Source organism: Melospiza melodia, chromosome 25 (genome assembly GCF_035770615.1).
Source record: "Melospiza melodia melodia isolate bMelMel2 chromosome 25, bMelMel2.pri, whole genome shotgun sequence".
Classification (NCBI taxonomy): domain Eukaryota; kingdom Metazoa; phylum Chordata; class Aves; order Passeriformes; family Passerellidae; genus Melospiza; species Melospiza melodia.
In genome coordinates, this window is record NC_086218.1 from 11,937,971 (window position 1) to 11,965,869 (window position 27,899).

Below are 27,899 nucleotides of genomic sequence, written 5' to 3' on the forward strand. Positions count from 1 at the left end.
TTCGTTTTTTCGTGGTGAATTCCTGGTTCTTTTAAGGAAAAGTTGGGAAAATGCTGCCAGAGGAATTTTGGGAATGGGGAGGGGAAAAGTTCCATTTTAATTGGATTTTTGTGGCCTCGAAATCCCTCCAGGTTTGGGATTTTGAGGAAAAATCCCATGGAATGCCCCAAAATCGTGGACAGGGTTTAGGGATTCCTGGGCTCCATCCAGAAGGGCTTTTCCCACCTCAGAAATTCCACAATTTCGGTTAAAATTGGGATCTGGGGCCACAGCATCCACCCAGAATTCCAGAATTTCCTGAAATCTGTGTTTTCCAGGAGAATTCCCACAGTTTTTGAGGATTCCCAAAGAACAAACACACAGATTGGTCTTAAACGATCGATTTTATTCCCAAAAAATGGCAGATTTGCCATTCCAGAGGGAAGGAAGGGATGGATAAAAATGGGGATTTGACGAGGCCGGAGCAGCTCCTGGAGATCACTCGAAACCTCTGCAAAACAGAAAACAGGGTAAAAATGGGGAAAAAAGGGGAAAATGGGGGTTAGAGGGGCAGAAAATACACCTGATGTTCCTCAGGGAGCAGGAATTGTCACCCTGGATCTCAGAACACCTGGATGTCCCTCTGGAATTCTCAATCCCGCTGTATCCAGGTGGGAATTACCTGGATGTCCCCAGAACCCCCAGAATTCCAAATCCCAACATTCCGGGTGGGAATTACCTGACCACGTGGGCGATGTCCCAGTTGGCCTCCAGGGTCAGGGTCCCTCCAGCTCCACGCCCTTCTCCGTCACTGTGGCGACCTCGTACTGTGGAAAAGCCCGGAATTCTTCAATTCCCACCCGGAATCCCATGAGAAAAACCCCGGAATTCCTCAATCCCAGTCCGGGATTCCGTGGCAAAAACCCTGGGATTAGGATGGGTTTGGGGTGGATCCCATGGATTTGGGATGGATTTTGGGGTGAATTCCCAGGGTTTTGGGATGGCCTTGGGATACAAACCCTGTTGAAGCAGCGAGCGTCCCTGTAGTACAGCACCCTCAGGCAGCGCTCCAGCAGTTCCCAGGATTGGGATGGGTTTGGGGTGGATCCCACGTATCCCACAGATGTTGGGATGGGTTTTGGGGTGGATTCCTGGATACAAACCCTGTTGAAGGAGCGAGCGTCTCTGTAGTAGAGCACCTTCAGGCAGCGCTCCAGCAGCTCCCGCGCCTCCTCCCGCGTCGGGAGCCGGTCCCGGTCCCGCTCCAGCTCCGCCCGCAGCAGCGGCTGCACACAGATTGGGAATAAAGGAAAAAACCAATTAAAATCACATCAAAAAATCAAAATATCAATTTCACCTGGGCCAGGTAAGCCCCGAATCCCGTGGCCAACGACGGCGCCTCGTAGGCCACGCCCAGCATGTCCACATATCCCAGGAAACTGCAGAACAACGGGGGACAGTGAGAACACCCCGGGAACCGGGAATTCCCTTGGGGAAAGAGCAGGAAGCACCCCAGGAGAAAGGAATTTCCCTGGGAAGAAGGAGAAAGCCGCGGAGCTGCCAGCGCCGGGCTCCTCACCTCTCCCCGCCGTAGACGCCGGCGATGAGCACGGTGTTCCAGAGTGGGTTGATCTTGGAGCGCCGGTTGTACAGGACCCGCGTCAGCCACGAGTGCAGCGCCCGCGGGCTGTAGCTGTGCCCGTCCCCCAGCAGCTCCTCGTCGATCCTGAAATTCCAGGGAATTCCGGCCTTGGAGATCAGGGATTCAGGGATTGGAGAGCGGGGATTTGGGGATTGGAGAGCGGGGATTGGAGAGCAGGGATTCGGGGATTGGAGCGGAGCAAAAAATGCCGCTGAATCCAGGGATGGAATGCCAGGAAATTCATGGATTTGTGCTCAAAGAATTCCAAAGAATTCAGGGATTTTGTGCCCAAGGAATTCAGAGGAATTCATGGATTTGTGTTCAAGGAATTCTGGGATTGGTGCTCAAGGAATTCCAGGATTGGAGCAGCGGAATTCTGGGGATTGGCACACAGAAAAGATTGGGGATGGGAAATTCCCATATTCCCCTGGAATTCTGGGGTGGGGACTTGGCAGGAATCAGTCAAGGATTTGGAGATGGGAAATTCCCAAATCCCTGGGAATCAGCTGGGGATTGTGGGATGGGGAATCTCGGAATTCCCAAGACATTTTGGGCTGGGAATTCCCGGGAATCGATCTGGGATTTTGGGCTGGGGAATTCCCAAATTCCTGGGAATCTTACACCATCTGCTCCAGGAGCTGCCGCAGGTGCTGGAAATCTGCCAGGTCCCCGGAGGCTCCGAGCACGGTGGAGTCGTTGACCTTGAGGAGCCGGGAGATGCCCCGGAACCGTGCCAGGGATCCAAAGGATCCCACCGTGTCTGCGGCCAGCATCACCCCCCCGGAGAACTTCAGCCCCAGCACCGACGTCCCGGTCACCATCGGGCTCCTGGCACACCGAGATCGGGGTCACACCGGTGTGGGTCCCAGTCTCACCGCTCTGGGTCCCAGTCACACCAATCTGGGTCTCAGTCACTCCAGTTTGGGTCCCAGTTTCTCTGTCCTGCGCCCCCGGAGTCTCCCCGGCATTCCCGGATTTTCTGCCCCTTCCCTTTCCCCCTCCCCAGTACCCCCCAGTTCTGCTCCCAGTTCGCCCCCCAGCCCTCAGAGACCCTCCCCAAATGCCCCCATTTCCCCTCCCCCTCCCCAAATCCCGTGAGTCTCTCCATTTTCCTGCCCCCTGACGGACCCCCCCAGTCTCCCCAGTTCCCCCTCAGTTCCTCCCCCCATCTCCCCCGGGACCTCCCCCCCATCCCCCTCAGGACCCCCCACAGGACCCCCCCAGCCCCCCCATCCCCCTCAGCCCTTCCCGCGCCCCCGCTGCCCTCACAGCGTGCGGCCGGCGGGCAGCGCGGCGGGCCGGTGCCGGTGCCCCGGGGAGCGATGTCGGTGTGTCCCAGAGCCCGGGGGATGTACGTTTGTCCCGGGGCCGGGCCCCCGGCCCAGAACGGCGGCGGCGCTGCCCGACCTCCATCTTAGTCACGCCGCGATTGCGCCTGCGCCAAGGAAACCCGGTCTCTCCCCGCCACCGTAGAGTGGGCGTGGCTTCACAGCCATCTTGAACGTGGCGAAAACACCGGCCGGTTCCCTCCTGAAGATGGCGGCACCACCACGTGACGCAGCACCGGTGCGGTGATGGGCGGGGCTTGTCGTACGGGGCCGCGCCCGTTGGGCGGGGTTTGTGGTTGCGCCGGCTAATCAGTGGCGATGGGCGGGGCCTGAGCGAAGGTAACAGGTTGCGGTGGCTGCGGCGGGAGCGGGCGGTGAGTGGGGGGGGGACACACCGGCAAACGGGGCCTGGGGACACCGGACACGGCCTAGGGACAGCGGCAGGGGCTGGGAACACCGCACACGGCCTGGTGACACCGGACAGGGCTGTGGGAACATCGCAGAGGGATCTCGGGACATCGCACAGGGGCTGGGGACATCGGACAGGGGTGTGGGGACACCGGACAGGGGCCGGTGGCACGGGAGGGCGTCCTGCCCCCTGGGCGGGGAACTTGGGGACACCCGGCAGGGCGCTGGTGGCACGAGAGGGAGGGCTGGTGGCCCGGGACAGGGCGCCGGTGACACCGGAGAGGGCGCTGGTGGCACCGGACAGGGTCTTGTCCCACCGGGCAGGGCGCTGGTGACACCGGAGGAGGCGCCGGTGACACCGGAGACGCTCGTGGAGGCACGGGAGAGGGCACTGGTGGCACCGGGAGGGGACCTGGGGACGCGCAGAGGGCGTTGGGGACACGGGACAGGGTCCGGGTGACACGCAGAGGGGCCTGGGGACACGGACAGGGTCCCGCTGTCCCTTTGTGGGGTCCTGTCCCCAAGGAACGAATCCTGGTGTCCTTTAATGGGGTCCTGCCCTATGGAAAGGGGTCCCAGAGTCCCTTTTTGGGTCCTGCTGTCCCTTTGTAGGGTCCCAGTGTCCCTTTTTTGGGGTCCCAGCATCTCTTTTTGGGGTCCTGCTGTCCCTCTATGGGGTCCCAGTGTCCCTCTATGGGGTCCCGGTGTCCCTCTATGGGGTCCTGCTGTCCCTTTGTAGGGTCCCGGTGTCTCTTTTTGGGGTCCCGGTGTCTCTTTTTGGGGTCCCAGTGTCCCTTTTTGGGGTCCCGGTGTCCCTTTTTGGGGTCCCAGTGTCCCTTTTTGGGGTCCCGGTGTCTCTTTTTGGTGTCCTGCTGTCCCTCTATGGGGTCCCGGTGTCTCTTTTTGGGGTCCCAGTGTCCCTTTATGGAGTCCCAGTGTCCCTCTATGGGGTCCCGGTGTCCCTTTTTGGGGTCCTGTCCTGTGGGATCCCCTCAGAAAACCCTTCCCAACCTTTCAGGGCAGTGCAACTTCCGCCTTTTATCCCTTCGATATTTTGGGAAAAATCCAGGGCGATTTTTGGAGCCTCTTCCCAAATCCAGAGGATCCCCAATCCAGAGGATCCCCAATCCAAGGGATCCCAAATCCAGGGGTTTTGTTCCTTTTTGTTCCGGGTTTTTGGGATCGCTCCGGGCATTCCCAGACTGGTCAGACCGGTTTGGGATCATCGGAATTCCCTTTCCCTGGGCAGGATTTGGGGTTTCACCTTTTCCCTGCGGCTTTTTGGGGCCAGGGAGGGAATTCCCGGGGGCAGTGTGTGGGATTGAACTCGGGGCGAATTCCTCGGGGCGGGAATTTCGGGGTGAAATCCGGGATGGGATTCAGGGCAAGCCCAGAGTGACCCCAAACCCCGCAGGGATTTTGGTGTCCAGGGAATGGGATCGTTCCCGGTTATCCCAGGGAATGGGATCTTTCCTGGTTATTCCGAGGGTATGGGATCATTCTTGGCTATCCTGAGGAATGGGATCATTCCCGGTTATCCCAAAGGAACGGGACCATTCCCAGTTCTCCCAAAGGAATGGGATAATTCCCTAGGGGATGGGATCGTTCCCGGTTATCCCGAAGGAACGGGATCATTCCCGGTTGCCCCAAAGTTATGGGATCATTCCCAATTCCCGGTTATCCTGAGGAACGCGATCATTCCCGGTTGTCCCAAAGGAACGGGATCATTCCTGGTTGTCCTGAGGCTTTTCCGCTTTTCTGTGCTCGGGAATTTTATCCCGCGGGCTCTGGTTCCAAGGGCTCGATTTCCCTGGAAACCGACACCCGATCCCGCGCTGGGAGCGGGGTCGGGATTGCCCCGGGATTGCCCCGGGATTTCCCAGGATTTGGGGGCGATGGTTGACCTGGGAACTTTGCCCAGGGCTGGGCTGGAATTCAGGAATTCAGCTCCTGGGGGTTGATCCCAATCCCGAACATTCCTGATCACAAATGTCCCGATCCCAAATGGAAATCCCTCTCCCAAGCCTTTTCCTAGGGAAAGATCCCATGCCCGACCCTTTTTCCGGGTGAAAATTCCCATTTTTCCAGCTGTAATTCCCTCTCCCCCCTCGATCTCCGCCCCTGCCCGGTTTCGGGTTCCCAGGAAAACGGGAAAAACTGGAAAATCCGGAAAAGCCGCTCCCGGTTTTTGGGCGCGGCTCCAAATCCCCGGACTTTGGCCCCAAACAACGCCCGGGGGAGGAGCCGAGGGTGGAATTTTGGGAGACATCAAAAAAAAATCCCCCTGGAGGCAAAAAAACCCTGGGATGGTTTGGGATAATTAATCTGGGATGGTTTGGGATAATTAATTTGGGATGGTTTGGGATAATTAATTTGGAATAATTTGGGATAATTTGAGATAATTTATGATCATTTAGGATCACTTGGGATAATTAATTTGGGATCATTTGAGATAATTCAGGAATTCTTTGGGATTATTTGGAACTCAATTTGGGCCCCAGGGACTCGGGAATGGGGCAGAATTTTGGGAAAATGAAGCAGAATTTTGGGAAAACCTCTCTGGAGCCATTCTAAGTATTGGGAAGATCCCAACCCAGCAATTTTGGGAATATTTTGGGAAAATTTGGGATTTTTTTCCTTCCTTTCCCACCATTGACCAGCCGGATTTTTCCCTCCCTTTCTCCATTCTCAAAATCCCAAATTCCCTTTTCCTCCTTCAGGAAGAGGGGAAAAAACCCTGGAAAAGGAACTCCAGTTTCATTTTTTTTCCCAGATTTTCCGGCCACACTGGGAATTACAAAACGGCTTTTTCTGGGTCGGAGCCACAAAGGCTCTTTGTGCTTCCCTGGATCCCGGCCAGCCAGAAAATCCCCAAAATTCCGCCCTTCCAAAGGGGCTGGGATGGCCCCTCCTGATTTTTCCCGACCCCATTCCCAGGGAAACTCCCATTTTTGGGATTTTTTAGGCCCTAAATTCCCTTTTCTGCTTTTTTTCCCTCTGGTTTTCCAGGGAAATCCCCAAAATTCTGGTTTTTCTCAGCCCCAAAATTTGCATTTTCCTGCTTTTCCCCCATTTTTTCAGGCCCCAAATTCCCTTTTCCCGTTTTCTTTCCTTTCAGTTTTCCAGTGAAATCCTGGAAATCCTGGGTGAGCAAAGGAGCAATTCCTGCCCCAGATTTCCTCATTTTGGGAATATCCGATCCTCTCCCGAATTTCTGGAAAATCCAAATCCTCTCCCAGTTTTCCGACCCTCCCCCGTTCCCGGTTTTTCCGGAGCCATCTGGGAAGATTCCCAACCCCCCTCCCCCCCCCCCCCCATGGATTCTCCACCTGCTCCAGGATGGATCCAAGGGTTGGGGATGGATCCAGGGATTTGGGATGGATCCAAGGGTTGGGGATGGATTCGGGGATTTGGGATGGATCCGTGAATTTTGGGATGGATCCAAGGGTTGATGATGGATCCCGGGATCTGAGGTGGATCCCAGGCCTGGGAATGGATCCTGGGATCTGGGAAGGATCCAAGGGTTCGTGATGGATCCCAGCCCTTCCCGGTGATCCCGACCCCTCCTGGGCCTTTCCAGAGCTCTTCCCTGGATCCCGGAATTCCCATCGGGATCGCTCCCGGCCCCGCCCGGGCCCGCCCCGGCTGCCCTTTTGGCCACCTGGAAAAATTCCCGATTTTCCGCTGGCGCTGCTCCCTGCTCAGGTCGGTGCCTGGATTTCCTACATTTCCTGGATCCCGGGGGTTTGGGAATTGGGGGATTCCACTCCCAGGATCCTTCCCCTGAAATTCCAGGGATTTTGAGATTCCTGGGATTTGTGGTGATACCGAAGGGACGGCATGATTTGGGGATTTGGGGGTTCGGGAATTTAGGGACTCGGGAATTTGGGGATTTAGGGATTCGGGAATTCCGCTCCCAGGATCCTTCCCTTGCCATTTCAGGGATTTGTGGGGATTCCGGAGGGGCAGCAGGATTTGGCCGGGATCCTTTTCCCCACTCCCATCCCACGCTCAACTCAGTCCCTTTGGGTTTTTTTAGGATTCTCCTGAGACTTCAGACCCATCCTGGCATTCCCAAATCCCCCAAATCCCAACAAACATCTCCAAATCCCAACAAACATCCTCCAAATCCCAACAAACATCCTCCAAATCCCAACAAACATCCCCAAATCCCAACAAACATCCCCAAATCCCAACAAACATCCCCAAATCCCCTTTCCCACTCTCATTCCGCAGCTCCTCGCGTCATTCCCGCGAAAAAAACTCCCGAATTTGGGGTAGAATCGCGGCTTTTCCAACCCGAAATTTCCGATTTTTTTCCCAGCCGCGTCTGCCCCCTGGAAAAAGTCCCGGAATTTGGGGCCGATTCGGGGCGGGCTCGCGGCTTCTCCGTCCCCAAATTCCCGATTTTTTTTTTTTTTTCCCGGGGCTTCCAGAGGATTTCTGGGATCGAGGGCGGGGGGAGGTTCCGTCCTCGCGCTGCTCCCAAAATGCCACCGCTCGTCCGAAAAACCGGGAAAAAAACTGGGAAAAAACCCGGGAACATTAGGGGAAACGGGAAAAAAGGGGGGAGGGAAAGGGGAAGCAAGCGAAAAAAGGGGGAAAATGGGGAACGCCGAGGAAAAAAATAGGGAAATCGGAGAAAAAACAGGAAAAAACGGGGGAGAAAAGGGGGAAAAGCGCATAAAAATTGGGGAAAACTGGGAAAAAAATGGGAAAAAAGAGGGAAACCTGAAATAGAATGTGGAAAACTGGGAAAACCGGGGGGGGGAGGGAAGCGGGAAAAAAGAGGAAAAGCAGGGAGGAAAAAACCGTGATAAAATGGGGGAAAACCGGCGAAAAACGGGGGCGGGGGAAGGGGAAAATGGGGGAAAAAAACGTGATAAAATGGGGAAAAAACCGCGAAAAAGGCGGGGGGAAGAGGAAAACTGTGGGGAAAAACCGCAAAAAATGGGGGGAAAAGGAGGAAACCGGGGGGGGCGGGGGAGGGGGAAGGGCAAAAAAAAGGGGGGGGAAGTGGGAAACCGGTGAGAAAATGGGGAAAAATGCCAAAAACCGGGGAAAACCGAGGAAACCCATTTCCCCCGCCCCCTAAGGAGCCCGAATTCGGCCCGGCTCCATGGCGGAGCAGCCGCTGGACCACGGCGTGCAGATCCGCTTCATCAGCGACCTGCGGGAGCCGCGGCGCCCCCCGCGCTCCTCCCGCGGCCGCGGCGGCTCCTACGGCGTGGCCGTGCGCGTCCAGGGCATCGCCGGGCAGCCCTTCGTGGTGCTCAACAGCGGCCAGCGCGGCGGCGACAGCTTCGGCGTGCAGATCAGAGGGGGACACCCCGAACCGCCCCCGAGCGCCCCCAAAACCCGGCCCCACAGCGGCTCCGAGGAGGAGGAGGGGGAGACTTGGGATGGGGGGATGCGCGGGGGCGCGGGTTTTCGGAGCAGGAAGATTCAGGGGGGTCTCGGGGGGTCCCAAAAGTTTTGGAGGAGGAGTTGGGGGGAGTTCAGGGGGTCCCAAGATTTTCAGAGCAGGAAGGTTCAGGGGGGTCGCGGGGGGTCCCCAGATCCTGGATGAGGAGCTGAGGAAGGTCCCCAAATCTTCGGATCAGGAAATTCCGGGGGGATCCAGGGGGGTCCCCAAATCCTGGGATGAAGAAACTTCGGGGCGGCCTCGGGGGATCCCAAAATTCTCGGATCAGGACCCGGGAAGATCCCGGCGTGCCCCAAAATCCTCGGATCAGCACCTGAAAATCGCCAAACCCTCGGAGGAGCTGCGCCGATCCCAATCGCACGGGGACCTCAGCGCGCCTTTTCCCAAGAGCGGGGAAACACCGGGAAAAAGGGATGCGGAAATTCCCCAAATTCCTGGGGATGTGGACACGGAGCCGCTGCGCTCCGTGGATTCCTTGATCACCAAATTCGACGGGAATTTGCCCCGCGGGCGAGCGGCCGCGGAGGTTCCGCGGCCCCGGGGCGGCTCCGAGGAAGCGCTCGCAGAGTTTGGATGCGCGGGGTTCCCGGAATCCGCCCCGATCCCGCCCCAAATTCCCCAAATTCCCGGCGGGTTTGGGGCGTGGAGGAGCAGAGCGTGGAGATGCAGGTATCTGGGGGGGAATTCCTCAAAAAGTGTTTTTTTTTTTTTTTGGTTTTTTTTTTTTTTTCCCTAAAAAATGGGGGGTTTACATGAAAATTGGGGTTTTTCCTAAAAATTTTTTTTCCTATAAAATTTAAGGCGTTTTCCCCATTAAATTTGGGGGGGTTTTACCTGTAAAATTGCGGAGCTTTTTCCCCCATTAAATGTGGGTTATTTTCCTATGAAATTGTGGTTTTCCCCCATAAAATAATGGGTTTTTTCCTGTAAAATGTGGGGCTTTTCCCCCCTCTGGAATGTGGGATTTGGGGTTTTTTGTTGGAATTGAGCGTTTTTGTTCCCTCCTGAAGCTGAAATCCACCCCGGACCTGCTGCGGGACCAGCGGGAATTGGGGGGCGGCGAAAACCCCACCGAGCTCATCTACAGCATCCTAAAGGAGGGGTGAGCCCCCGCAACACCCCAAAAATAGCCTCAAATTCCCCAAAAACAGCCCCAAAAGCCCCCCAAATCCCCCTGAATTTCTCCCAAATGCCACAAAATCCCCCCGAGACCTCCCTAAAATTCACCGAAATCCCCTGAAAGTGCCCTAAAATTCCAACTCCATGACCCCAATTCCCCCAAATTCGGGATTTGGGGGGATCCAGCAGCAATTCCTGCCTTTCCCTTTTCCCATGACCCCGTTCCCAATTATTTTCCCCCAAAATCCGACCCCAAATCCAGGAGTTCCGAGAGCGAAATTTCCCTGAAAAGGAAAACCTCGAGGCTGCTGGGAAAATTCCAGGAGCTGGCGGTGAGTGGGAAAACTCCAGGGGTTTTGTGGTTTGGGATTTGGAGTTTGGGATGGATTTGGCATTTGGGATGGATTTGGGGTTTGGGATGGGTTTGGGGTTTGGGATGGGTTTGGGGTTTGGGATGGGTTTGGGGTTTGGGATTTTAGGACGGGATGTCCCCAACATCCCAAATGTTTCCATATGTCCCAGACTTCCATGGTGGCTCCAGACTCGCCGCAATCCCAAATCCTGCGGGAGGCCCTGGACCGGAAATCCCAGGAGCTGCAGCGGAGCCAGGCCCAGTAATGGGGTCACCGATGGGGGCATGGGTTTGGGGTCACCCCCATTGTCCCTTTGGGGTCACCCCCCGGGGGTTTGGGGTCACCCCCAGGGGTTTGAGGTCCCCTAAAGTGTTAGGGGCAGGTTTGGGGTGGCCCTTTGGAGTTTGGGTCACCCCTGGTGTCCCTTTGGGGTTTGTGGTCCCCTAAAGGGTCGGGGGCAGTCTTGGGTGGCACTTTGGGGTTTGAGGTCACTGTGGGTCCCCCTTTGTCCCTTTTGGGGTTTGGGGCCCAAAGACCCTTTCAAGACCCTCTAGACCTCCTTTAATCCCCCCCAAACCTCCCCTAATTCCACCTAACTCCCCCCAAATCCCCCCTGAACCTTAAAAAAACTCCAGGAACCATTTATTTCCCCCAGAAAACCCCAATTAGCCTCGATTTCCCCCATTAACTCCTGATTTGCCCCGTTAACCCTTCATTGCCCAGGCTGAGCGAGCTGAGAGCCGCCAAGGAGGCGCTGGAGGCTCGGCTGGGCCACCTTGAGGGGCAGCTGCTGGCCACCGATCCCAAAAGTGACCCCGACACACAGGACCTCTACCAGGTACCCCTAAAAACCTCAAAAATGGGGAAAAAAACTCACCCCCCCCCCCCAAAAAAAAAACCAACACAAAGAAAAGCTCTAAAAACCTCAAACTGAGAAAAATCCCAGTAAGAACCACACAAAAAAAACCCCCAAACCAAAGCCCCAAATCCCAAATTTCCCATTCCCAGGAGCTTTTGCGGGTTTTTCCACCCCCAAATCCCGTTTTCCCCGTTGCCAGGAGGTTTTTGGGGGTTTTTCCACATCCCAAATCCCAGATTTCCCATTCCCAGGAGGTTTTGGGGTTTTTTCCGCATTCCAAATCCTGTATTTCCCGTTCCCAGGAGCTTTGGAGGGTTTTTCCCACCCTAAATCCCGGTTTTGCCGTTCCCAGGATGTTCTGGGGTTTCCCCATGTCCCAAATCCGGTTTTCCCGTTGCCAGGAGCTGCAGGAGTGCCGGGAGCAGCTGCAGGAGGTTTTGGGGTCGCGGCGGCGCCAGGAGCGGGAGCTGCAGGCGCTCAAGGGGGCCCTGAAGGCCGAGGTGGCCGCTCACGATTCCGACCTGGAGCGGCTCCGGGGGGAGATGGAGGCGATGCGGGCGGAGACGGAGCGGGTCTCGGAGGTGGGAATGCGGGACGGGAATTCGGGATGGGAACTCAGGGCAGGAATTTGGGGTGGGAATTTGGGAATGGAATTCGGCATGGCGCTGGGAATCCCAGGCTTTTCCCCATATTCTGAACCTCTAGAATGGGGAGAAAAAAATGGGAAAAAACCCCCAGTGGAACGTGGGAAAAATTGGGAAAAATCCCTCTGGCATGGGGGGAAAAAACTGGGACAAAACCCCTCTGGAATTTCCACGGACCCAGCGCCGATTCCACGGATATTTTGGCTCGAATTCCCGGAGAAATTTTTTTTTTTTCCTGGGGGAATCTTGTCAATTCCTTGCAGGAGAAATCCAGCCTGGAGCAGGAACGGGAAAATTTGGGAATGCAGCTCCGGAATCTGCGGCGGGAGCTGGAGGAGAGCGCGGAGGAGACAGAGCAGTGGCGGGAAATGTTCCAGAAAAACAAGGAAGAGCTCCGGAATTCCAAGCAGGAGTGAGTCCCAGAGCCTGGGGTGATCTGAAATTTGGGATTTTCTGGATTTTCCGAGATTTTCCAAGATTTTAATGATTTTCCACTCCAAATCCCAACAAAACAGGGTTGGAGATTTTGGGATGGAGGGAATGTTGGAATGTTGGGAATTGTTGGGATTTTCCAGGCTGCTGCAGGCGCGGCTGGAGCGGGAGGAGTTGGAGGAAGAGCTCCGGGAGCTCCAGAAGCGATTCCAGGCGGTGCGGGAGGATCGGGACCAGAACCCGGAGCGACCCCCAGGAGATGGAAAAGCTCCGGAAGGTGCGAGAAATCCGGGAAGTTTTATCCCAAAACTCAGGATTTTTTCCGCCCTGATTTGTGACTTTTTTTTGGCTTAAATTTGGGATTTTTCCCCAAAAATCCATTATTTTTTCTCTAAAATTTGGGCTTTTTCTCAGGAACTGGAGCAGGCCCGGAAGGATCTGGAAAAGCTCCGGGGGGAGCGGGACGAGGCTGCTCAGGTAAGGGGGAGAAATCCCAGAAATTGGAAATTTTCTGGAAATTTTTGGGACTTTTCGGAATTTGGGGTCCCAGATTTGCTTATTGTGGGCTCAGCCAAAATTATCCCAAAAAATTAAAAAGAATTCCTACAAAGTCCCCCCCAAAAGCCTTCAAAATAAAATAATTCCTCGAGAATTCCCCAAAATTAAAAAAAAAATCCCCAAAATCCCCCTGGATCCCCCAAGGCCCAGATTTCCCTGGAATCAGCGCTGGAGGCGTCGGTGGAGGCGCGGAAAGTTCTGGAATCGCGGCTGGAGGAATCCCAAGATCAGCGGGAAAACTGGGAACGGCTCCAGGAGAAAGTGGCCGAACTGGAGGTGCTAGGAATTCCCAAAACCCCAAACCGGTGGGGCTGGGAATTCCCAAAAACCCAAAGAAAAATCCCAAAAAAATCGCAAAATATCCCCCACCCAAACCTCCCCAAAAATCCCCAAAAATCCCTAAATCATCCCAAAATCCCCCAAAACCCCAAAAAGCCCCAAAAGATCCCCAAAATGCGGCGGTGTCTGCGGCAGGCGGAGCGCGCGGCGCTGGCCGAGTCGCTGGGATCCGGCGCGGAGCGGGAGCGGGATTTGGGATCGCGCCTGGAGCAATCCCAGCGGGAGCTGCGGGATTTGGGATCGGCCCTGAGCGAGGAGCGGCGCCGGCGGGACCGGCTCAGCCAGGAGGTGCGGGAATTCCCGGAGTCCCGGCGGCTTTCGTGGGATTTTGGGGTTTTTTGTGAATTACTGGGCGTTTTTGGAGGGCTTATTTCATGGAATTGTGGGGTTTCCCTGCGGGATTTGGGATCGGCTCCGGTGGGATCGGCTCAGTCAGGAGGTGTGCGAAAAGATTCCAGGGATTTTCATGGAATTTCGGGGGTTTTTCACTGAATTTCAGAGGATTTTGTGGCATTTTGGAGTGGGTTTTTTTGGGGGAATCTGAGGGGAATTTTTTTTTTTTTCCATTGAATTCTGGGGGTTTTCCATGGTATTTTCAGCTTTTTTCATGGAATGCTGGGATTTCCACCCCCCCAAAATTTCCACCCAGATCCCAGTTTTGGCACCATCTCACAAAATTCCCAATCCCAAAATTCCTGTTTTCCAGCTGGAGCAGATGACGGCGGAATCCCAGAGCTCCCTGGCCTCGCTCCGATCCCAACTGGAAGAATTCCAGGAAAAATCCCGGCGGGAACTCACGGATTCCCAAAAAATCGCCCAAGACCGCGAGGCTGAGGCAGAAAAATTCCAACAGAACCTCGGGAAGCTCCAGGACGAGGTTTGTTGGGAATCAGAGCTGAGTTTTGCAGGAATTCTGTGGATTTTTTGGGAAAATCCGGCCGAGAGTTTGGGTAATGTTGGGGTTTTTCCGGCAGGTTTCCCGGCTGAAGGAGACGATCCAGGAAAACCGGGAAGAGCGGGATCGGATCCTGCTGGACAAGGAGCTGCTGCTGCAGAGGCTCCAGGAGCTGGAGCAGGACCTGGAAAATCGGAAGCGATCCCAGGAAGAGCGAGCTCGGCATTCCAAGGCGCTGGAGGTGGGGATTCCTGAAAAAAAAAAAAAAAAACAAACAATCCAAGAAATGGAAAAAAATTTCCAATATCACTCCCAGAAAATTCCTCCTAAAAAATAATGGAAAATTCCTAAAGAATTCCCAGAAGATCCCAGAAATTTCCCCCAAAATTTTTCCAAAATTCCCAGAAAATTCCCTAGAAATTCCATCCCAAATTCCCATCAGGAAAAATCCAAACGCCTGGAATTGGAGCTGGACGAGGAGCGGAGCTCGGTGGAGCTGCTGAGCGAGAGGGTGACCCGGAGCCGGGATCAGGTAAAATCCAGGGAATTTTGGGAATTCTTATCTTGGCAAAAATTGAATTCTCCTGGAATTCCAACCCCTCCCCCTGCCCCCAAGGACCCAGCTGAAAATTCCAACTGGGAATTGTTAGTTGGGGCGGGAATGGGGATTTAAAGAGGTTGGGAGAAGGGATAAAGAATTCCCAAAGGAATTCCCAATTTTTGATGTTTGGGTGGGAATGTGGGGATTAAATCCCAATGGATTCTGGGCTTTTCCCAAACTTTATTCCCTCCTTTTTCTACAAAAATTCTAGGGCATAAATGGGGCATAAAATGGGAATTTTTCCCAATTTTTCCAGCTGGGAATAATCCCAGGGATCCTTTTCCCACAATTCCTGGAGAAACCCAGCGCATCTGCTGATCCCATTCCTGAAATCCATGAGAAAGTCCATGGAAATCCATGGAACATCCTGGAAATTCGTGGCTTTTTGGGTTTGTTCCCAGATCGAGCAGCTGCGGGCGGAGCTGCTCCAGGAACGTTCGAGCCGCCAGGACCTGGAATGTGACAAATCCTCCCTGGAGCGCCAGGTGCGGGAAATCCCCGGAAAATCCCGGACAAATTCCCAGGAAAAATCCCTGGATCCAGCCTCGAATCCTGGTGGGAATGGCCATGTGGGAACCCAGATTTCAGGAGGAATTCTGGGAAAAGAATCCTTGGGAATGGGGTCATGATTCCAAAGAGTTTTCCCAGTTTTTTTCCTGCTTTTTTCCTACTTTTTCAGGTTTTTTTTCCTGGTTTTTTTCTTGTTTTTTTCCAGCTTTTCCTGCTTTTCCTTTTATTCCCAGTCCCAACTTCTGGGGTTCTCTGCCCTCTCCCAGGGTGTTTTCCCTGCAGTATTCCAACAGAATTCCCACTTTTCCTGTGCAGAATTCCCACTTTTCCTCACAGACAAGTCCCAGAATTCCCACTTTCCCCCACCTTCCTGACTCCTGGAATCCTGCAAAGAATTCCCGGAATTCCTCCCCATTGGGAAACTTGGCAAAACCGGGAAGAGCCCCGGGATCAGGGGGATTTTTGGGAATTTTTCCCAGAACAAGGAGCTGAAGAACCGGCTGGCCGCTTCCGAGGGGCAGCAGCGACCCGGGAACAGCCGCAATTCCCAGCTGGAATCGCAGCTGGAAGAGCTCCGGGAGCAGCTCCAGGCCGAGGAGAGGTGCCCGATCCCAAATCCCAAATTTTTCCAGTCCCAATTCCCACATTTTCCATAATACCAAATCCCATTTCCCAATTCCCAAATCTCAAATCCCAATTCCCAAATTTCTCCATAATCCCTAATCCCTTAAAAATCCCCCCAAAAAATCCTTGAAAATTCCTTACCAGTTCCTGAAAATTGCTTTAAAATTCCTTAAAAATCCTTTACATCCCTGGAATTCCTTAAAATCCCATAAAGATCTGTCGAAAATCCCACTCCCAGGACGCTCCAAAGGGCGGGGAATCCATGGAATTCCCGTTTTCCACAGGGAGAAGAGCGTCCTGCTCTCGTCCAACCGGAAGCTGGAGCGGAAAATCAAGGAATTGTCGCTGCAGCTGGACGAGGAGCGGCAGAGCAGCAGCAACCAAAGGGACCAGGTGGGGCTGGAGTTCCTGGAATTCCATGGAGAAACCTGGGCTAGGATCCAGGATTTATCCCAGAAATCCCATCTGAGTCATGACAGGGAATCCTGAAATGGTTTGGGCTGGTAAAGATCCCAAACATCCTTAAAAAACCCATAAAAATCCGAGGCCAGTGACATTCCCACCATCTCAGGGGTGGGGAACCCTTGGAAAAAATGGAGTTTGGATCCTGAAAATCCCTAAAATCCCAACCAAGGAATTCCTGGAGTGATTTGGGATGGAAAAAAGCCCCCAAAATCCTGAAAAATTCCTTTAAAATCCCTAAAAAAAGCTCTAAAATCCTTAAAATTTTGAGGCCAAGGCCAGGCCTGGGCACCCCAGGATTCTCCCATAATTCCCAAATCCCAAATCTGACCCTGAATCCCGGGAATTGCCAGCTGAGCCTGCGGGTGAAGGCCCTGAAGCGCCAGGTGGACGAATCCGAGGAGGAAATCGAGCGCTTGGAAAACGCCCGGAAAAAATCCCAGCGGGAGCTGGAGGAGCAGCAGGAGCTCAACGAGCAGCTCCAGCGGCGCCTGAAATCCATGGAAAAGGAGGCCTGGTAAGGAATTCCCAGGTGGAAAATTCCAGAATCCCTGGGAAAGGTCCCTAAACCCATGGAAAGGTCCCAAGCCCATGGGAAAACCCCAAATCTCAAGGAAAAAGTCCTAAATTCATGGGAAATGGTCGAAATCCATGGAAAAGGAGGCCTGGTTAGGGAACTGTGGTTTGGAAAAGGCCGGAATTCCATGGGAGAGGCCGGGAATTCCAGGGAAATGGCTGGGAATTCCACGGGAAAGGCTGGAATTTTCCCCCACAGGCGCCGCGCCGTGGACTCGGCGCTGCAAGACGAGCGGCTGAGCTCGGATGAGGAATTCGGGTCCGCAGCCATCGCCTCCCTCCTGAGCGAGGCCAACCTGCAGGCCAGCTCCTGCTGAGCCCGGGAGGGAATGCCGGGAATGCCGGGAATGCTGGAGTCATCGTCATCATCATCGTCATCGTCATCATCATCATCGTCATCATCATTGAGGCTGGGATCGGTTCCAGGATCGGTCCCATCCTGGGACCGGTTCCGGGCTCATCCCTGGGATCAGCCTCCTCCTGCTGATTCCCGGGAATTCCGGAGCTGGGATCGAGTCTGGGATCAGCCCTGGGGTCAGCCCTGGAATTCCGGCTGAGATCAGCCCTGGGCTGTGGCTGCTCCATAGGAAAAAATTCCCAAAGCTGAATTCCGGCTGAGATCAGCCCTGGGCTGTGGCTGCTCCATAGGAAAAAATTCCCAAAGCGAGACATGAAGGAAAAACAGCCGGGACCCCTGTGGGAATCCTGGGATCTCTGGGGATTTTCAGGGATTTCCCATCTCCTGAGGACACTTAATAGAACCCTGGGATTTCCCCATTCAGGAATTTTGTTCCACTTGCTCCCGAAGATATTTGGAATAAAATCCAGCGGTTTAAGGGCAGCAGGGTCTGGAATTTTGGGAAATTCTGGATGGGAATTCTAGGTGGGAATGTTCAGGAATGTTCAGGAATTCTGGGTGGGAAATTCTTGGGAATTTTGGGGAATTCTGGGTGGTATTGGGAATTCTGGGTGGTAATTCTCAGAATTCTCAGTGCCCACCTCTGTGCCCCGGTGTCCCTGTGCCACCACCCCCTGCGGGGCCGTGCCCGGGGCCGTCCCGCGCCCGCACAGGTGACACCGCGATGTCCCCAGCGGGTGGCCCTGAGCCACCCCTGTCCCCTGCGGCCGCCTCCGGCCGTGTCCCCTGCGGTCACTGCGTGCCCCCCGCCCCGGAAGGGCCCCGCCCGCTGTCCCCGCAGGTGCCACCGCTGTCCCCTGCTGTCCCCACCCCGGAAGGGCCGTGCCACGCAGGTGGCACCGGCGTGTCCCCAGCAGGTGCCACCGCTGTCCCCTGCGGTCACCGTGTGGTCACCCGCCAGGGAGGCGCCACCGCTGCCGCCCCTCTGTCCCCCCCTCGTGTCCCCTGCAGGTGCCAACCTCTGGTATCCCCTGGGGCCACCACGCGGGGAGGGCCGTGCCAGCCCCTGCAGGTGCCCCCGGTGTCCCCCGGTGTCCCCACCCCGGAAGGGCCGTGCCCGGTGCCCTCGGAGGTGCCCCCGGACCGGCCCGACCGGTCCGCGCTGTCCCCACCCCCTCCGTGCCTCAGTTTCCCCCCGAGCCTGGGGACATCCCGGGGACAGCGCGGCCGGAATTCCCAGTCCCTGAAATTTCCCGGGAATTCCCGATCTCCGCGGTTTTCTGGAATTCCCTGAAATTCCCCGGGGTTGCTCGGGATTCCGCTGTGCCACCGTCGCCGGGATGTCCCCGGGGATGTCCCCAAGGTGTCCCCAGCTGGGGACACGCCCGGAGGAAACCGGGAGGCACCGGGGGGTGGGGACAGCGCCTGGCACGGCTCTGGGGTGGCCTGGCACGGCTCTGGGGACACGCCCGGCCGGGCTTGGCACGGCTCCGGCCTTGGCAGAGCACGGCCAGGGCGGGGCTTTGGCACCGCTGGGGACACGCGGGTGTGACATTGGCACGGCTTGGGCACACCCGGGTGTGACACCGGCACAGCCCGGCACGGCTCGAGTCACCTTGGCACGCCTTGGCGAAGCTTTGCCCCAGTTTCCCCCCAGTTTTATCCCAGTTTTCCCCCCATGTTTTGCCAACTTTTATCCCGATTTTCCCTCATTCTGTCCCAACTTTCCCAGCAGCTTTTCCCCCCCTTTTTCCCAATTCTCCCCCATTTTTTCCCAATTCTCCCCATTTTTTTCCCAATTCACCCAACTTCCCCCTTGTGGGCGTGGCCTCCACATTGTGGGCGTGCCACATTGCCTCATTACCCAAATTTAGCCGTGCCCAAACACAGGCAGGACCCAGAGGGGGCGCGCCAAACCCCGCGAACAACAGCCAACCCCGGGGGCGTGCCGGCATGGGCGTGGCCACCTGGCTCAGGTGAGGCGGAAGTGGCGGCGGGGCCATGAACGGACTCCCGGGCTGGGCCGCGCTCCCGGAATCCCGGTAAGGACCCCCCCGGGACCCTTCCCCGCATTCTGAAATCCTGCCCCAAAAACCCCCCCAGATTCCTGCGGCATTCCAAAAAGTTCCTGGATCTTCCGCAAAAATCCCCGGGAAAATTCCTTTCCTTTGCTCTTCCCGGAACTCCCGGGATTTTTTTCCCCCGTTTTGGATCCCTTTCCCAGGATCCCGCCCCAAATTCCAGATCCTTCCCAAAATTCCTGGATCTCTTCCCTAAAATCCTCGGGGCCCTTCCCGAAATTCCCGGATCCCCTTCCCAAAATTGCCGGGCCTCTCCTTTCCCACTCCGGAACTCTCGGGCTCTTCCGCCCTCTGGAGGAGTTTGGGGGATCCCAAATCCCTTTGTAACTCCTGGGACCTTATTCCCAAAATTCCAAAATCCTTCCCAAAATTCTCGAATCCCTTCTCTAAAATCCCCGGGGCCACTCCTCAAAATTCCTGGGTCCCTCGTTTTCCTCATTCCGGAATTCCCGGAATTCCTGGAATTTTTCCCCCCTCTGGAACGACTTTTGGGGATCCCAAACCCCCTTGGAATTTCCGGGACCCCTCCAAAATTCCCAAATCCTTCCTATAATTCCCTCGGGATCCTTCCCTAAAATCCTGGGACCCCTCCCCAAAATTCCCCGGTCCCTCCTTTTTGTCATTCCGGGAATTTCCGGGATGATTTTTGGCGATCCCAAATCCCTTTTTCCCACCTTCCAACCCCAAACCCATCCGGGATTTTCGGGATCTTCCCGGCTCCATTTTCCAATGGAATTCCCGGAATCTCTCCCACAAAATCCTCTCCCGAAATCACGATTGTTTCGGGAATTCCGAACCCCAGGGGGCGGGGCCATCCTGGAATTTTCCAGCTGGGATTTGAGGAGTTTTCCAAAATTTTTTTTTCCGGGTTTTTTCCCGCTTTTCCTAGCCGGCCTTGGGCGGGGCTGGTGCATTCCCAAAATCCAACCCCGCCCAAATCCCAGGGAATTTGGGAATTTTGTGTCTCAAATCCCAACGATCCCAGTTTTTTTATGGATTTGGGGAACGCTGGGATTTTCCCTCGGGATTCCAGACTGCTTTTCCCAATTTTCCAGAGGGAAACTCCTCATTCCCAGCCTTTTAAGGAGCAGTTTGGATTGCTGAGAATTCCCAAATTCCCGGGGTTTTTTTTGGGATCTCCACTCCTGGAATTTTTTGGGATTCCCATTCCAGGATTTTTGGAGTTCCCTCCCCATCCTTCCCAGCTTTTCCCAAAAAATCCTTTGGAATGATGGAAAAAACCTTGGAAAAATGGGAAAACTTGCTTGCGAATTCTGGGATGGGGTTGGGATTTGGGATTCCCATCCCAGGAGTTTTGCGATTTCCAAAATTCCCATTCCCAGTGAATTCCCCAAAAAGTCCTCCTGGGCTTGGCTGGAAAACTCCTTGGGAATGAAAATTCGGGGATTTGGGGAATTTTTCCAGTTCAGGGCAGACTTTTCCAGCAGGAGCTGAGCATGAGGCGTCCCACGAATTCCCAGAATTTCCAGCCCTGAAAACTCCCCCGGATCCCTGGAAGATTCTGGAGGGGGCCCCAAATCTGCCTGGAATCCGGAGGTGAGTCCCTGGAATTTTTGGAAAATCCCCCCACCCCAAAATCCGGATCCAGTGTCTCTTTCCCTTCCCTTTCTCATTCCGATCCCGGCAGAGCAATCTGGGAACAGTGGGGATTTTTCCGGGATTTATCCTGGATTTCTTCCCTGTTTATCCCAGATTCTTTCTGGATTTATCCAAATTTTTACTGGATTTCTTCCCAATTATCTTGAGCTATCCATTTGCCCAAAAATGCTAATTTTTAGCCCGATTTTAAACTGGGTTTAACCCTTAGGAGGCCGGCCGGTGCTGAGGCTGCGCCTGCCCCGAGACCCCCCCGGGGAGCCCCGGCCCAAACAGAAGGTGCGGAAAAAGTGGGAATGGGAGGGGGGAGATTTGGGAATTTCAGGGAAAAATGAGAATTTTGGGGGGAAATCTGAGAGTTTGGGGGAAAATTTGGGTATTTGAGGGGGTAACAAGGGGAATTTTGGGGAGGAAAATGTGAGTTTTGGGATAATTCTGGGAATTTGTTTTGGGAATTGTGGTGAAAATTCAGGATTGGGGGGAGGAATGGGAAATCTGGGATTTTTATGGAATTTTGAGGGAAATTCTGGGAATTTTGGGAAAAACTGTGGGGTTTTGGGAGGGAGAAATGGGAATTTTTTGGGTAAAAGGGAATTTTGGGGGAATTCTGGGAGGAAATTCAAGACTTTGGGGGGGAGAAAGTGAGATTTGGGATTTTTCTGGGAATTTGGGGGGGAAATCTGGAAGTTTTGGGGAAGACTGGGGTCTTGGGGGAAATTTGGGAGTTTGGGGGGTAAAACCAGGAATTTGGGAGAGGAAAATGGGAATTTTGGGATAATTCTGGATTTTGGGGATTGAAAATTCAGGATTTTGGGGAAGTCTTGGCTTTTGTGGTAAAATCCAGGTTTTTTGGGATCATTTTGGGAGAGAGAATGGGATCACGGTTTTCCGAGATTTATCCACAGCAGGAACAGCTGAAAATCCTGGGGTTTTCCATGGAAGTCCTGAATTTTGCCTCCAAATCTGGGATTTTCGGACAATTCCCACCTGGCCACCACCCTGAGGGTGGCAGATCCCAATTCTGGGCATTGCCTGGGAATTTTTTCCCAAAATCGCTGTGTTTTTCCCCCAAAGCCGGTGGGCAGAGCCTTTGCCATGGTGGCCAAGAGATCCGACGGGAATTCCTTGGCCTCGGAGTGCGTCAAATCCAAGGACGGAGATGAGGAGATCATTAAGGTGCCCCAAATCCTGGATTTCCGTGTGGAATTTTAGGATAAAAGGTGGATTTTTTTGGGATTTAGTGTATTTGAGGGACTCCAGGTGGAATTTAGGGAATTCCTTGTGGATTTCAGGGAAATTCCACTCTTGGGAACAACCACAGGTGGGGAAACCCCTCCCAAAACAAATCCTGGAAAATTAAATTTAACAGGAAAATTCAGGGACTAAAAATTCCGGGAAATTTTGGGAAGCCTTGCCCAACCCCTCTGGATCTGTTGGAATTCCCGGAGGGATTTGGGACGTTCCCAATCCCGTTTCATTCCCATTCTTATTCCAGGTTTACCTCAAGGCTCGCGCCAACCACGAGGAGCCGGTGACACAACTCAAGAGCGAAGTCCGGCACATCCAGGAGGTGAGATTCCAAAATTCCACAAAATTCCCTGAAAATTCTGCAAAATTCCCACAAATTCCTGTAAAATTCTCATGATTTTCTCACAAAAGTCCCTGAGTTGACATGAAATTCCCAAAACATCCTCCCAAAATTCTCCAAATCTCAGCTCAAATTTCCCCCAAAACTCCAAAAAATTATTTTCAAAATTGCCCAAAATTTACCCAAAATTTCCACAGATTAGCCCAAAATCACTCAAAATTCCACAAAAATGTCTCAGAATTCCCTGAAATTCCACAAAATTCCCCCAAATTTTCCCTGAATTAGTTCCCAAAAAGTTCCCCAGATTTCCAAATTTTATTTTCATTTATTTTCCTTTCATTGGATCTTTCCCCATTTTTACTTGGACTTTTTAACCTTTTTTCCCCCCTCCCAATTCCCTCGAATTCCCACATCCCAAGAAAACCCCAACTTTTCCCTTTTTTTTCCCAGGCTGGGAGTGATCCTCAAAAAAACTCCGTGAAGATTTGAGCACCAACTCCAGACCCGGACGGAATTTCTGGAATTCCGGGAATTCCGGGAATTGCAGGAGAGCTCAGAGGTAAAAAATTAGGGTACTACAAAACAACAAAGAAAAAAGGTGGAATTTTCCCTGGAAAAACCATTCCAGAGGGGTTTTCGGTGGAAAAAAGGGGATAATCCCATTTTTTCCGGTGGGAAAAGGGAAAATTCCCATTTTTTTCAGGGAAAAAGGAGGAATTCCCTTTTTTGGGGGGTTGAAAGGGAAAATTTCCAATTTTGATAAGGGAAAACAGGAAAATACCATTTTTGGGTGAAAAATGTGAAATTTGGAATTTCTGGAGGGATTTCACAGCTCCCGGGAGGGATGATCCTGGAATTTTGGAGTTGCTATTTTGCCAAAATTCCCAAATTTTGCCTCAAATAGGGAAGTAGGAGCAGGTCCTGGAAATAAAAAAAAAGGGGGAAAAATGGGGATAAATACATAGAAATTTAGGAATAAATGATTTAAATTGGGAATACATCCATTGAAATTTGGGAAAGAGAATTGGGGAATTAGAAAAATTTGGGATAAATCCCAGTTTTCCCCCTTTTTTTCCCTGGATTCCAGGTGGTGCTGAGAAGCGGAACCAGAGCTGCTCCTGCCGGGAGAATTCCCAGGATAATCCGGTAGGGAACGGAAAAAAATTCTGGAGTTTTCCAGGACAGGATCTGGGTTAGGGTGAAAATGTTTAAGAAACCCGTTTTCCACCCAAAAATGGGGAATAGTTGGGGTTAATTTGGGAATATTTGGTGTTTTCCACCAAATTTTGACTCCTGAAATCCCAGGTTTTAATGGGGATTTGGGAGGTTCGGATTTTAGCTAAAAATCCCAAATTTTGTGAATTTTTGAGCTCTTGGAAAATTAAAAATTCGGGATTCTTGACCTGTGGGAAAACTCAAAAATGTGGAATTTTTGACATCTTGGAAACACCAAATTTGGGGAATTTTGAAGCTCTTGAAAAACGCAAAATTTGGGAGTTTTGGGATGTATGGGGGACACTGGGGCCTTCTGGGGCCGTTCCCACAGGAGGACCCCGAGGCCCCGCGGCTCCTGTGGAGGCTCCAGGAGGCAGAAAAGCGGCACCAGCTGGAGCGGAGCGGCCTCGAGGTGAGCCTGGAATTCCCAAAAACCCCGGAATTTCACCCCAAATTCAGCAATCTTGGAGGAGAATTTTGCCCAAACTCTGGAATTTTAGGGGCAATTCTGTCCGGATTCTGGAATCTTAAGAGGAGATGCTGGGGTTTTTGAGGAACTATTCCCCTTGGGTTCTTTTGAGGGATCTCCAGGAAAATCCTCCTGCCAAGGAAAGTCCTGGAATGTGTCCTGGGATCCCAGGAGAGCCGGATTTCCCGGAATTCCGGAATTCCTGGATTTCCCGTTGCAGAGGGCGCTGCTGCGGTGCCAGGAGGACGCGGAGCGGGCGGGATTCCGCCCGCAGCCGAGCGGAGACAGAGGTGGAGCAGCTTCAGAGACTCCTGGAAGGCATGGAAAAGGTGATTTGGGATCAGGATCAGTGGGTTTGGGATCAGGAACCAGCCCTGGGATCAGTGATTTGGGATTGGGATGAGTCGGAGGCCATTCCCGATATCCTGACCCATTGCTGGTTTTCCGCTATCCCTATCCCTGTATCCCATTATCCCAATATTCCAATATCCCATTATCATCCTGTTATCCCAATATCCCATTATCATCCCGTATCCCGCTCCCCAATCCGCAGGATCACCAGGATCTGCTGCACGGATGGAGTCTGGACAGGCGGAGCTGGAGCGGCTCGGAAGGTGGAAGGGGAGAGAGCGGCGCAGCAGGAGCGGTGGGAATCCGAAAATGGGAATTCCGGGAGTCTGGGAATGGGAATTGCAGGAAGGGGGAATCCTGGGAATGAGAAAATCCCAGGAATGCCCAGTTCCTGATGCCCCGACTTGTTCCCGATATTTGAGGGTCTTTTGGGATGGGCAGTCCCAATTTTTTGCACGGCTGGGCATTCCCACATTTTTTGGGACAGGCATTCCCAGGGTTTTTTTGGGGTGAGCATTCCTGGTTTTTTGTGTGGTGGACATTCCCTTTTTTTTTCTTTGAGTGGGAATTCCAGAATTTTATGGCTGTCAACATTCCCAGGTTATTTTAGGTGAACATTCCCTTTTTTTTTGGGGGGGATGAGCATTCCAGGTTTTTCTGCTGTGAGCAATCTCAGTTTTTTAGCCGAACACCTCCAATTTTTTTTGGATGTGACCATTCCCAGGCTGTTTTTGGAGGAGGAATTCTGGGTTTCTTTTGATGTGAGCATTCCCAGTTTTTTTGGAGACTGTTCCTGGAGATTTTTTCCCGGTATTTTCTCAGCTCATCCCAGCTGGAGAAGGAGGTGGCAGGGCTCCGGGAGAAAATCCATCACCTGGACGACATGCTCAAGAGCCAGCAGCGCAAAGTCCGCCAGATGATCGAGCAAGGTGATGGGAAAACTGGAAAAACCTTGGAAAATCCAGGGAAAAAATGGGAAAAAACTCTGGGGAAAAAATGGGGAAAAATTCCCGGAAAAAAATGGGGAAAAGGGGGGAAAAAGCAGGGAAAACCAGAGGAAAACCCAGGAAAATTCTAGGAAAACTTAGGCAAAAAACTGGGAAATAACCTGTGAAAAATCTTGGAAAAATCTAGGGAAAAAAAAGGCGAAAAACCTGGAAAAAAACATGAAAAAATCTGGAAAAACGGGGGGAAAATCTTGGAAAAACTGGGAAAAAAAAAACCAGGAAAAACCAGGGAAAAATCTAGGCAAAAACCATTAAAAATCTGGGGAAAATCCAAGAAAAACTAGGAAAACAGTCTTGGGGAAAAACAGGGAAAATAAGAAAAAAGCAGGAAAAACCCAGGAAAAACCCGGGAATTGCCAATCCCTTGGAAATGTCCGGGTTGCAGCTGCAGAATTCCAAGAGCGTGATCCAGGCCAAGGACGCAGCGATCCAGGAACTGAAGGAAAGAGTGTCCTACCTGGAAGCAGAGGTGGGGCCCGGAGTTCTGTGGGCTGGATCCGAGCTTGGATCTTTTTGGAATGTTGGGATCGGGTTGGGCTCCTTGTGGGGGTGGTTGGGGAACTGGGTATGGGGGAAAAGCAGGAAAAAAGGTGGGAAAAAGCAGGAAAGAGGGAGGAAAAGGGGGAAAAGGGTGGGAGGGAATCAAGACCTAGGAAGTCCCATAAAGACCAAAAAAAAAAAAAGCTGGAAAAAGCCCCAAATTCCCAACCTGAGCCTGACCATTTCTGCCAGGATTTGGGAAATACCTGGGAAATTTCCAATCCAACAGTGAGACTGAGGATTTTGAGATGAAAATTCCCTGATCCTCATTTTTCCTGGGACAGACCTTCCCAAATAACTCAGTAACTCCCCCAGTCACATTCCTACGCTCCAAATTACCCCAAATCCCAGAAATTCCCATTCCGAGCACAGAGGGACCATCTCAAGGCAGCTCTCCATGGTTGGAAAATCCTTTCCGAATCCCAAATCCTGTTTTTTTTTCCCCAGAATCTGGAGATGCATGACCGGATTGAGCACCTGATCGAGAAACAAGTGAGCCGGGGCGGGAGCAGTGCCCGCGCACGCTCCAAGTCGGAATACGTCAGCAGGTGCGGCGGGAATTCAGGGTCAGGAATTCTGGGATCTGGGTTGGGAATGGTGGGATTCAGGTTGGGAACTCCAGGACCTCCTCTGGGTTTGGGATTCTCCTTGCATTAGGCAATGAACTTTTGGATTCGGGGCTGCAGTTTTGGAAGTGCTGTCTGATTTTGGGATTGTTTTTGGGATTTTGGGATGAACTGTTGGATTTTGGGATTCTCTCTGGATTTAGGGACTAACTTTTGGAATTTTGGGATGCTCTTCCAGATTTGGGGATAATTGAAATCTCCCATAATTTTTCCACATCTGCAGCTGATCCCAAATCCCTCCCACAGGAATTTTTAGGAATCCAGATCTCCCCGAAACCCTTTTCCCTGTTTTTTCCTACTGAAAATTCCTTTTATTTTTTTTTTCCCCTTTTCCCAGCAAACGCCTCCCAGGCCCAAAGCCACTGCCCCTGATCGAGTGTGTGGAAACCTGAATTTTGGGGTCTGGGCCCAGCCGGATCCTTCCCTTCGGAATGACCGGAATTTCCAGCTGGAGTCAGAGCCCTTCCCGAGGGAAGAGGTGTGGGATCGCCCCGGGCACGATTCCAGGTCGGAATCGGGAATTTTCCCCCTTTTCCCAGCGATTTTCCGGCTCTCGCCATTCCCATGTGGAGTCCAGAGGTTTTTCCTAACCGGATTTGGGATTTCACCTTTTTTTTGGGAATTTCCAAATCAAAATCTTGGATTCTGCTTTTTTCCTGAAGAAAGATTCCAAAAAGCTGGGAGGCCACCACACTGTCAACCTCCAGCACCACCCTTGGACTTGAAAATGCTCTCCCAACCCTAAAAATTCTGTGTCTTTCTGCTGAATCCTGTGTTTTTCCTACGTAATTTCCTGCTTTTCCCGCAGAATTACATGCTTCCCCCCCCCAAATGATTATTGTTGAATTCCCGTGATTTTGGGATTTTATTCCCTGTATTTATTTCTGTAAATTATCAGAGTCTCCGGGTGAGGTGGGGAATGGGCACAGGCCATAATTCTTGGGAATTTTGGCCCAGGACTGCCCCAATCCACGTTTGACCCCGGAGGCTCCAACCAGGATCCCTCGGGATTCCCTTGGAATTTTTTAATTCCTGGTTTTCGTATTAAAGATAAAAATTCTGTCTGCTTTAAATCCCAGAAGTTGTGGTTGGTTGGAAAAGATTGGGAATTTTGGGGGAAGGTGGGGGCTTTTTTCTGGGTTTTTGGCTTTTCGGTTTTCCCAGGTCCTGATTCCATGGGAATGGTGAAACTTTGGGATGGGATTTTCCCAGTTTTCAAAACCAGGGGTGGGCTCAGGTTGGGAATTGGGGATTTTTCCAGGGTTTTTCTTTTTGGCTTTTGGGGTTTTTGCG

General features: G+C 52.9%; 3 protein-coding genes across 3 annotated transcripts; 2 read left to right on the forward strand and 1 right to left on the reverse strand.

The window, feature by feature from the left end:
* Positions 1-364: 364 nt before the first annotated feature.
* Positions 365-7,606, reverse strand: PSMB4 (proteasome 20S subunit beta 4). Its single transcript, XM_063176476.1, is given in 12 exon segments — positions 365-490; positions 719-758; positions 761-806; positions 1,143-1,265; positions 1,337-1,418; positions 1,559-1,705; positions 2,243-2,449; positions 2,891-2,924; positions 2,927-3,019; positions 3,112-3,357; positions 3,675-3,769; positions 7,602-7,606. Coding segments are annotated over 12 exon segments (1,131 nt in total). The 3' UTR covers positions 365-477.
* Positions 6,715-17,352, forward strand: CGN (cingulin). The gene is given in 24 exon segments (XM_063176197.1): positions 6,715-7,062; positions 8,454-8,867; positions 8,869-9,302; positions 9,304-9,425; positions 9,427-9,451; positions 9,793-9,884; positions 10,164-10,233; positions 10,424-10,515; positions 10,978-11,092; positions 11,515-11,694; positions 12,021-12,169; positions 12,333-12,425; positions 12,427-12,466; positions 12,604-12,666; positions 12,892-13,023; positions 13,222-13,374; positions 13,793-13,963; positions 14,061-14,222; positions 14,424-14,513; positions 14,984-15,067; positions 15,572-15,693; positions 16,001-16,109; positions 16,532-16,695; positions 16,954-17,352. Coding segments are annotated over 23 exon segments (3,171 nt in total). The 5' UTR covers positions 6,715-7,062; positions 8,454-8,476; the 3' UTR covers positions 17,072-17,352.
* Positions 17,353-20,421: 3,069 nt separating this feature from the next.
* TUFT1 (tuftelin 1) lies at positions 20,422-27,679 on the forward strand. The gene is given in 21 exon segments (XM_063176503.1): positions 20,422-20,455; positions 20,458-20,485; positions 20,487-20,558; positions 20,560-20,664; positions 20,666-20,754; positions 21,025-21,089; positions 21,885-21,986; positions 22,306-22,380; positions 22,857-22,890; positions 22,893-22,949; positions 23,486-23,544; positions 23,945-24,025; positions 24,303-24,341; positions 24,343-24,411; positions 24,636-24,648; positions 24,651-24,686; positions 24,689-24,728; positions 25,256-25,357; positions 25,822-25,909; positions 26,428-26,528; positions 26,944-27,679. Coding segments are annotated over 21 exon segments (1,344 nt in total). The 3' UTR covers positions 26,999-27,679.
* The last annotated feature ends 220 nt before the right edge of the window (positions 27,680-27,899 follow it).